Raw genomic sequence first — 10,593 nt, 5'->3', positions numbered from 1 at the left:
GGCTTTGGCTTGCGGGTAAATTCCAACCAGATACTCCTTGTAAGGCAGAAATATAATACTCTGATCGGCATAGCCCTCTGATAAAGCCTGACCTTGATCTCTCTCCCAAAGAAAGGAAAAAAAGCTTACAAAAGAAAGTGAAAGGCACTGTGTGACCTCAACAGGAGTATACATTGTAGCAGTCTACTATATCCTGACAGTCCAATGGCAGAAAAAAAAAAAAAAAAGATAGATATTTGTTGCAATTTTTTCTCTATTTCCTTTACAGAAACTGTACAAAAGAAAAAAACAAAAACCCCCAAAACTTGCATGATAAAACACATATCCAATCCGTTAGTAAATTACTGTCTCCCTGTGGCAACCCCGCCCCTAAAAATAAAAAAAGCACTTTGCATACAGTGTTGTGAAATTTACAAAAATCTAAACGTCGTTCATTTTCCCTCATACTTTGGATTCACCACAGTTGTCACTGCACTCTTGTAAATTGGATTTTCACCCTAAAAGCAAAAGAAAGGTTTGAAGTTAGTATTGCAAAATTCAGACACAATAAAACCAAATTGAAATGTTACAATTCTCAAAGAAACCCAAAAAACCAACTGTGCCAGCATGCACAGCGTGCCAAACCACCACAGCCATGGAGCACGGGAAGAGCACTTATTTGGTTAAAGGGACAGACTGATGACGCTACTTAAGCTTTTAGCACATTTATAGTTAAGTGCACGCACCACACACTTGGCAATGTCGTTAGCGTCGCTTTTGTTACACAACAGTGTCAATTCGCTATTCATTTCAACAGGAAATAACACCTTCTATAACCGAGCGCTGAGACGGTGAAATATGCAAGTACCAGGTAGCCTCGGCTCCTAAAATGTGGTCGACTTGATGGAACTTCTGTTGCCATAGTCTCTCATCACTGCTTTCAACACGGTGTAACAGAACACTACCCCCCCCCCAAACCGGCTCATTTTATTCTGTACTATTGGTGTCAATTCTCCAAATATTGGTCTCTGTATATAAGTGCCCTGGAACGTGCCAGCTTTGCTAGCTAGGTGCCAGCGAGCTTTCACAGAGGGGGGGGGTCTGTTCCACTCCAACAACAATGCAAGAGATCAAAAAGCCGTGACCCTAAAAACCCACAGGGGAGTGTTAAAGGGCAGTTCCTGATTTTAACTGCAGGTTTTATGATGCAACAGACAGAATACCCCAATTCTGATAACCCAAACTACACCACAAGCATTCAAAATGGGGGTCACTGTACTACGCCTGGTTACTAGAATTTACTGCTTGGGGAGGACAGGGCTCTGAAACATACATTTAGTTAAAATCCCGGCAGAGGCGTTAGTTATTCCCCTGCCACTCATGACCAAAGAGAATACGACACACACACGAGTCAGGTTGTTGGGATGTGAACCTGAGAGGCCCCCTCCCTCCTTTTTAAATGTAGTCACATCAATAACATTTAACTCTGATTATAACAATGCAAAAACAAACAGAATTGCCTGATTTCACAGGTATGTCGGTGCAGTGTAACGCTTTTGGAATTATAATGCAGACATATACATCCGCACTACAAAGCCGTTCCAGTTACATTTTGTCCAATGATCTAATTTCTGTCTATAGGGTATGAGAGCAGACGGTAACGCGGACTATGGAACCCCGGACAGCAAAGTTAGAGAGGACTTGAGAAAGGAAGCAAAACAGGAAGACAGGAACATTGTGCAGGAGGACAGCATTGTTAAGTTGAGAAAAGAAACAGCGGGAGGAAAAAAGGCATGCGTAAAGAGGAGGCAGAAAAGGAGAATACAAACTGAGATTTATAGAGCAGCTTTGCGTCCATAGTTTGGATTCTTGAAAATATCTATAGGACTCTTGTAAATTGGGTTCTCTTGCTGGAGAAATGGATCCACAGAAAAGAAAACATGAACTTCAAATCCATGAATACAAGCAGCTATATGCTAAACACGTCTGGTTAACAGACTAGGCACTGAAGTGAAAAGTATATATTGTAACTAAAGTCAAATGCAAGTCTATATTAAACTGTGGCCTACATAATGCTTTGTAAAAAGGTACCTTTCATAATAGCCCCTCGATTTTTTGGTCGGATATTTTGCTGGACGGAGGCAAAGTTTCTATTAAACAGTTTAATGCCTCACAGCACCACCAATGAAGAACACACAGGAAAGTAACTTCCAATTTGTTTTGTTTGTGTGTAAAGTTTCTTTTAAAATATGTAAAAAACAAAATTGCACTTACAGTATCCCACTTGGCATTCATCTTCTCCTTCTCAAATTTGGCAAACTCTCTTCTGTCATGGATGATCATAAGAAGCTTCCATATAAGCAGTAAAGCCAGACCAATGAGAACAATTCCAGCAACCACACCAGCTACAATGGGAATAATGTCAGGGCCACTGGGACACTCTGGCAAGGGGAAAAAAAAAACCACATTGTTAAAATTTCATTCAAAACATACTGTAACCTTACAAAGTATCTTATAGGGCTGGGCTGAAAAAGTCCAAAATATAATCAAACTTTAGCATTAGGAACAAAAATGTTAGACTTGTGTAGGTATCTCAGTTACGAGGATTTTACCTGGGTCCTTCACAACATGCGCATGGATTTCCGAGTTGGCGTTCACCGAGTATGTGAAGTAAAACCAGCAGTCTTGCGCATCTTTCTCCTTGCAGTGACTCAAAGCATCTACCTGGCCTGGCTGAGGCAAGTCATCTCGACTGTCCACCTTGGTGATATTGAAATACATGCACTCTTCCTGGCAGGTTTCTTGCTTCTGGCCCTTCTGGAACGCTCTACACTGGACACATTCCCTTAAAAAGGAAAGGATCCATGCAGATTATTACACGTGCAAAAAGTGAACAAAATGTGCAAGGGAATCTTTTTTTTAAAATTATTGATAGATGGCAAAAAAACAAACTTCGTCAAAACATAACATTTCCCACTTAAAACAGAAAAGGGCAGGAATCTACAAGATCAAATTCTTAAGTTTACTCCCTCATTTGCTTTTGCAAATGGCATCAATGGCCGACTAATAGTAATGACATTAAATGCGTCATCCACAATTTTTTTGCTATTGAAGTTACTTTTTTTTTTTTAAAATATCAATAGACATAATTATAAGTATGACATCATGGCATGAGTCAATCTAACTGCATGTAATAGGAGGTTTCCCATAACAGAGGTGCAAGTGAAGTCAGGCTGGACACATGAGAGCTTCTAAAATCTCCACTTTGACAAAATAAAGAGTCATACACTCACTGATATTTCAGCATCTGCCGAGTTTCATTTAGCACCATATCACATGACTACGTTTCTTGGTTTGTTCTAGATCACGGCACCCACCGAAAGACAGGGTAAGTTGAGTTTAACGGGGGCTGATGTAGGATAAATGTTTTTTTTTTTTTTACTTGGCTAAAAATGCTTTTTTGGCAACTTTAAAGATGAATATCTCCGGATCTGCAAGTTGGATTCATTAGATTTAAAACAAAGCGATTAAAGCTCAAGCTAGCCCTTTTATGGTGATTTTAGTGGTAATCTGTTCAAAGGGTTTGGCTGTAGGTCCGATGTGTTGGATTCTCAGAAACTACACAATGCATTTGTGTGAAATTTGCAGGGTTTGCCATTCCCACCAGGAATCAAATTTCAGACAATTTAACATTGTGCTCTTAAGACTGTTACCTACTTGTGCTCGTTACAAACACCGGTGCACGTCTGACACATTTCGCAGGTAGCTCCTTGGAATTTGGGGTCCGTACATTTACATCTTCCACAGTCGCAGATTCCTCGGCCGTTACAGATTTGCCCGTTTGAGGCAAGACAGGTTGATGTATCCTCCGAGCAGTCGCATGCATTACCAGAGTAATTGGGAAAGCATTCGCACACTCTACACTTGCAAATACCTCTGCCTGAAAATACATATATATATATATTGCTTGAAGACACTAATTACTTTCCAGTGACGAGTTATGCCATATGGCCAGAAGTGTTTTGTTTCATAAATACACACATCCATATTTATACAGTATTATAACTTCAAATAAAAACATAGTATCTATTTCAAGCATATAAAGTGGGATGAACGGTTGGCAGGCGCAGGCAAGAACTGAACAGAAGAGACAATATTCGTGAGCTGGGAGATTAACATTTAAACCCCTGACCTCATCATACAGTGGGGACCGGCTGCATAACGTAAGGAGGGGGTAGAAAAGCTCACAGGGGTTGCTCCCCTTTTACAGACCAGTTTCAAAAGTTCTTGTGTTAGTAAACGCAACACTTAAATGCCTGAAACCACTTAAGACATGCATTCTGTTTCTGCATAAATTGACAAGGGAGAACTAAGTGGACAGAGACTAGCCATGATATATAAAATTGCTTACCTCCACAGATTTGGCCATTTGATCTGTCACAGTTGAAGTTGTCACATTCACAATATTTGCCAGAGTAGACTTCATTAGGATTGTCTCTCTTTTTACACACACATTGGCCACAGATACAGTCCCCATTGTTGCTGCAGATTTCAGAGCTATTGTCTTTTCTACAGAAGGCATCCATGTCTTCACTGTTAACCTCGTCGGTGCTGCACTCGCACTCTTTTCCAATACGACCATCATTGCATCTGGAGAGGGGAAAACATTGTTTAGAGATACCATGCGTGATTAAATCCTAGAAACCCCACATTTTATACAACGTATCTAAAATCTGCTGCAAACCAGTTAAGCACCAACAACCCCAGAGTATTGTAGCTGGTTTCCTGCAGTTAATGTTAAAGATTAATCAGAACAATTCAAAAAAAAAATAAAAAAGTAAAATTTAAGTCTGGTACCTGCATGCTCCACATTCAAAGGTGCCGTTTCCATTGTGACATTTTGGGCTGTCCGGAATGCCATCTTGCTGACATTCACAGTCACAGATAAAATGCAGAAGAATTTCTACTTCTTCAGTAAATCCCAGAGGTTTGATTTTAATGGATTCCGGCGGCCCTTTATGACACTTCTTAGCAGTCACGCTTATCTCAAATTCTACCTGCAATAAACCAAGACACTAAATTCAGGATTTGTACTTTGTCTCCTCTCTAGTCATCTAGTCATGTATTTAACAATGTAGAGTGCATTAAGGGATATTTCAGGTATCGGTCCAAGAAATCGACCAAGTGCATTTATTATAAAGTCATTGTACAGTGTTAGTGAAACTGGTTTATAATTTATAAGCGACTTATGCACATAGCCAAAATTAAAAGGTACTGCGATGTCAGAATTGACAAAGCCTCTTAGTTTGTTGCCAAATTTAGCATGTTTTACACAGATTGTGGGCACCACTACTCATAGAAACATTGGGGAAAGAGTGGTTTTTCCATAACCCAATAGAGTAGCAACAGTGATTAAGGGTTTATGCATAATGATATTAAAACTGCTGTTGCTATACATAGTGTATAATACAGCTATGCACTCTCCCTTCTTAGGTAGGTCTGTTGGCTTAAGGTAATAAATTTCGTACTTAGAGCAAAAAATGTATTTAATGACAAGTTAGGCCGGCATATAGAAACAGCTTACCTGATCCCCAATAGAGATGTTGGAACATTTCCTTCCATTCTCTCCTGTACCTTTGACACCATTCTTACAGAATGATTTATAATTTATAGTTACGCCCTCTGGCAATTTGCTGTTTTCCAAAATAAGTTCCGAAGATAGAGACTGAGGAGGGAAAAATATAAATCTGTGATCTTATATCTCTTGTCAATACAGGAAGATTTATGTATTATGAAGAAAGAACAAAAAAACTTTTCGGCACCAGCAGTGGAAGATACTAAATTGCCGCTACAAATCACAATACGTAAAGGCTTACATTGTAGGAATCAATAATCAGTTGTATGACGTTGCTGGAGTTTGCAGACAGTGTTCCCACAGCAGATTTTGGGATTAGATTCTTAAGCTCCTGTAAAATAATGTAGATGAAACATTATTGCAGAGGAGAGAAAAAAAACAAAAAACACCCACATCGCTCTCTTATAACAGTTGCTTAAAATGGACTTTAGTATCGCAGCCCTGAGATTTATAGAACTAAATAAAATTTTTTTTAAAGTCTCTCTATAAACCAATGCAAACTTCAAAGTGAAGGCTTGATCTGCAATAATTACCTTATAAACTGGCTGAAATTCCTCAGTAACAGCAAATATAGTTTGTATGTTGTTTTCGCTAAGTTTTTGCACTAAGTGAGCAATGGAGGGATAGTCCTGTAGAGAAATGAAATTATATAAAAAATATTTCAGCCAAACTAAAGAAACAATGAGCCAAATAAAACCATGAACTACAAAACATTTAAAAACAAAAACATACAAGTGGGCACAAACTTTAAACATCTCAGCTTTATAGCAACTGTTAACCCCAAGCTACCAAACAACCCCTGAGGGCTTTGCTGGCCTTTGAGTTGAGGTTTGAGCTTCATTTTAACACCAAATCTACAGAACAATGTTATACAATAGGCCTGGCTCCAATTCATTAGCTAAAATAAGCTGTTTGGTCGGCACATTGCCAGGCGCTGTATCACAACATAATTAAATGATGCAAAGCATAACCGATGCAAAATCACAGCCTTGTCTGAAATGTTCTTATTTTGCTGTTGCAGGTTTACAGTTTTGTCAGCTTCTTCTAATAAAAGCAGCTGAGAAATTCATACTGCTAGCTGGTTAAAAACGATACTATTTTATGCATAGCATCTATTTTCTTAATGCTCATATGCTGGAAAGACATGGCAACTTACAATGCGGCATGTAGTAGAGAAAGACTTCTCCAGAGCAATGTTAAAATGAATACAAAAAAGGATTTTCCCCTGTATGTGTAGCAATTACTGACACACACACACTGTGTGTGTGTCAGTAATTGCTACACATACAGGGGAAAATCCTTTTGTATTAATTTTAACATTGCTCTGGAGACACACACACACACAGTATATTGTGTTATTCTCATAGATAGCCGGATTTTAAGAGTCAATGCAGTCACGGTATCCATAAAATTCTAAATAAGCCTAAATGCCCTGTTTTGTCTCTAGTGACCCTTTAAAAGATTTGCGGTTTTATTATGTATGGGTTTATATGGAATCACATGACCTGAGCTGGACCAACCAACCAAACAGTGTTTACTTACATAATAATGGCTCATGGTGTACATATTGTCATGCATGTGACATTTGCCATCGTTCGGTAGGACTATTCCACCCAATTTACCATCACCTGCAAAATGGAAGCCAGCATCCGTGGAAAAGACTAATAAGCGTGTTACATTTCTCCAGCCAATGTGCTCCTAAAAACAAAACAAAACAAAAAAGTTAGTGTCTGAACATAGCAGGACATACAGAATTAGTTAAGATCAATAAAAATGGGGAATCTGCAAACAGACCACTTCCAGAAAATTATGTCAAGATGGAAGCTCTATGGCGTTTTCTCAGCATTACAAACATACCAAATGAAGCTTAGAACCACGTTGTATTTTAAAGCAGCTGCCCAAAGCACTCCTTTTGATGTACACAGACAATCACAAAATGTAAGAAGTGTTTCATGGTGTTCAAGTACAACTCCCATGAGCCTCAAGCAGCACTCGACATAGAAGGCAGTTGCTGGCTGCACGGACACCCAGGCTGACCAGCAACAACCGCTCGCCATTACACGTTTGCTAACGGCCGGCTGACAAAAAAAACTCTCAAAGGCATTAGCGGTGTCAGATCTCATGTAAAGAAATAATTTCTCCTTTTAAACATTCTATCATAAAGAGGTTCCTTCTAGCTACAAATGAAGCCAGTGGGTTTTACAAAGTCTACAAAAGGAGCCTCTTGAATGCTTTTGCTCCTTTACAGCATGACAAGGTGGGGAAATTCTGTAGAACCCCCTGCCATGCATTTGCAAAACAGACCACGCATACAATGTTCACGATTATATAGAAGAACAACGTAACTTACTCCACACACTGCAACTTGCATTATTGCATCAAATCCACCCTCGGGGGAATCCAAGTTACCGGAGATGTGCTGTTTGCCTACAAGTTCGTTAAAGTGGCCTCCATCGGCTGTAAGATTCAGCACATTTTTATAGCTAAATGGGCTTGTGCAGTTTTGGTCGCTGGTGCACGGGTTGATAAGTTTTGCAGGTGTTGTACTGATGTAAGGCATAACCGTTTTCTCCACAAAAGAGCCAAAACCTGCAACAACACAAAATTAGTTTACTATTAGCCTGAATAACAGCACATTCAGCCAAAGGGCCTGACGAGTGATTGACAGAGTAAGACAAAGCAATACTTTAGGTAAAGAGGGTCCAGCTCTCTAGCTCACATTAATGGCTTATGTAATAAGATTGTAATTGTACATCCGGTCTCCTCCATGCACAAGAGTAGATAAGGGGCACCAACGTCAGGATCTGTGATCCAGTCATGTATAGCTTATCATATAATGTGCCAAAAGCAGCCAAAAGTTTCAATGTGCTACCAAATAATTAAACTGCTAATGTATATCATGTAGGAAATGTAAAAAACAAAAGTTGTGCAGCTCTTACCTATCCTAAAGTCTGAAGTAATTTTCTCCATTTCCCGCATGAGTGCTGTACCAAGGCTTTTCACATTCTCCAAATCATCCTTCATAGAATAAGAGAGGTCCATAAGATAGTATAAATCAATAGGGTAATCTTCTGCTCTTCTGAACATTAAATTGAATGTCTGTGGCTCCCCTGAGAGAGAAGAAAAAAAAGTTAAAATAAGAAAACATACAACTGCAGACAGGAATGAGGTCCGGCGGAGCGTTACATACCCATTCGCAGATGGAATTCTAATTGCTGGGGTCGTATCTGAGTGATATTCGCAGGGTCTATCCGCACTCCTTTGGCCTTATTAGTTATTGGATTGTCTCGGAGTTTATTGTTACTACCTCTGGGATTCTGAACTTGGTCTTCAGGGCAACCTTTCTGTTTCAACGCAGCCAAGTCATCGCAGCGTGCTGAAGTGGGCTCGCCTTCTTGCAGAAAGCTCTATATTAACATTAAAATATTACACTTACATCACGTAAAACAATGATGGAGCCCATTCTATACTTTGTTGATACTGTAACTCAAATACTATGAAAACCAATGAATAATGAGTATATACCAAAGAGTATAAATCACATGTATATAAATTTCAAACAGTTTGTTAAGAAAAATGTGTCTTTAAAGAGATATACAGCCGGGAAATGTGTATTTTGTGTAGTTTTATAAGCTCACTGCACAAAAAAAAAAAAAGAGAACGCTATTGACATCTAGATACACATTGTTTAAACAGACAGAATTCAATTACATAACATATAAGGTTCAAAAAGTCCCAAGTGCATCAAGTTAAACCCTTCTACCTAACCTTTCTACTCTTGATCCAAAGGAAGGCAAAATAACCCTAATTCAGCTACTGGGGGGGGGGTATTGTTAATGTTCTGAATCTACTTACTGTATAAATGGGCATTTTGAAGGCAATTCGTGTTAATGGGATATTGAGGACATTTTATTCACCACATACGTACCACGTCTGAGCACCATCCGCAGTTGGGTCCTGCTTGTATGCATTCCCCACATGATTTAGCATTAATTTTCAAACATTCAATTCCACCTGCATTAGAGGAAAATGGCACATAAGTTAATTACTGTAACTAAACGTTAATTATTAGAAGCATTACTTAGGTGTTTCTAGCATTGTCCAGATGCAAATCCCTACTGCATCATTTTAGGAGCTCTTTTGATTTTGATTAGTCTTACTTTACTGTTTGGCAGCACAACGGAATAAATGCCAATGAGCCGAACTACCCGGAAGCACAGGGAGCTGTGAATATGGTCTGAATGTGCTTTCCTAGGAAGCCCTGGAGAATTCCAGAGTATATTTTGTCAGAAGAAAAAAATATATAATTTCAGAGGCCTTCTGATGTGTTAAAATGTTCTGTCAATTTTACTCTAACTTAAAAAAATGTTCATCTGATGTCAGCAAAATCACAGGTAGTCAACTGTCCTATATGACTATTTTCACCGTGCCAGGCACGCAGTAGATTGCTTACCTTGTTGAGCGCCGACGCATGAAAGTAAAGAAATAATCCCCACAAGGAAACACAGGTTACGCGCCATCTGAAAGAAACAGGAGATACAGTTTATGTATTTCACAAAGATGTCACTATTTGGAGATCAAACACCTAAGGATATAGCCAGGTACAATGGTAAAATATTTAAACAACTGATTCTGAGAAGCCTGGAAATAAATCAAATTCACCCAACACACCATATGCGACACTCCAAAGCAGTAACACTGCCTCTTTTAATCGGTATAGAAGCAGTACTTAAAATGTCAATGGCTACAATAAAGTAGATATGATCAGGACACTATAAAGAGATGTTTTTATCTGCTATATGTAACCAATCCTGTCATGGTGTACAAAATGCAAATACAGAAGAATGCTTTATTATGCTTAAAATATACAAAGTCAGATCACATGGCAATGTACAGAATAAAAATATTTTAGATCAACCCTAATTTGTTGAAATAGAAAATATAACCTTAACCTTCCTTTACCAACGAGTCACATGCAA

The 10,593-nt window shown here is 38.9% G+C and overlaps 1 protein-coding gene across 2 annotated transcripts; it reads right to left on the bottom strand.

Annotated features, from left to right (window-relative positions):
• Positions 1 to 431: 431 nt before the first annotated feature.
• On the bottom strand, positions 432 to 10,134 carry ITGB1 (integrin subunit beta 1). 2 transcript variants are annotated; one of them, XM_089493225.1, is made up of 15 exons: positions 10,068 to 10,104; positions 9,543 to 9,628; positions 8,805 to 9,021; positions 8,554 to 8,724; positions 7,965 to 8,203; positions 7,157 to 7,312; positions 6,148 to 6,243; positions 5,856 to 5,945; positions 5,564 to 5,704; positions 4,837 to 5,036; positions 4,391 to 4,629; positions 3,697 to 3,919; positions 2,592 to 2,824; positions 2,254 to 2,420; positions 432 to 497 (listed from the first exon to the last, which is right to left on the bottom strand). In XM_089493225.1, the coding sequence occupies exons 3-15, from the start codon at positions 8,806 to 8,808 to the stop codon at positions 432 to 434; spliced, it is 2,025 nt and encodes a 674-aa protein (XP_089349351.1). In that variant the 5' UTR covers positions 8,809 to 9,021; positions 9,543 to 9,628; positions 10,068 to 10,104. The 2 variants fall into 2 exon arrangements, with proteins under 2 accessions (XP_089349351.1, XP_089349350.1); XM_089493224.1 differs by lacking the exon at positions 432 to 497 and adding an exon at positions 1,815 to 1,889 and having other exon boundaries at positions 10,068 to 10,134.
• Between the last annotated feature and the right edge of the window lie 459 nt (positions 10,135 to 10,593).

Source organism: Sceloporus occidentalis, unplaced genomic scaffold, assembly GCF_023333645.1.
Source record: "Sceloporus occidentalis isolate IW3139 unplaced genomic scaffold, rSceOcc1.0.p SCAF_63, whole genome shotgun sequence".
In the NCBI taxonomy this organism is placed as follows: Eukaryota; Metazoa; Chordata; class Lepidosauria; order Squamata; family Phrynosomatidae; genus Sceloporus; species Sceloporus occidentalis.
Note: the sequence above shows the minus strand (reverse complement) of the source record. Positions and strands in the feature narration are given on the sequence as shown.

What these genes read in the sequence shown, in the direction of transcription:
- ITGB1 (XM_089493224.1), bottom strand. Translation starts at nt 10,134, where the DNA reads ATGGCGCGTAACCTGTGTTTCCTTGTGGGGATTATTTCTTTACTTTCA. An exon ending in ATGCGTCGGCGCTCAACAAG is followed by an intron (nt 9,629 to 10,067) that starts GTAAGCAATCTA and finishes CCTCTAATGCAG; the next exon opens with GTGGAATTGAATGTTTGAAA. An exon ending in ACACCATGAGCCATTATTAT is followed by an intron (nt 6,244 to 7,156) that starts GTAAGTAAACAC and finishes ATTTCTCTACAG; the next exon opens with GACTATCCCTCCATTGCTCA.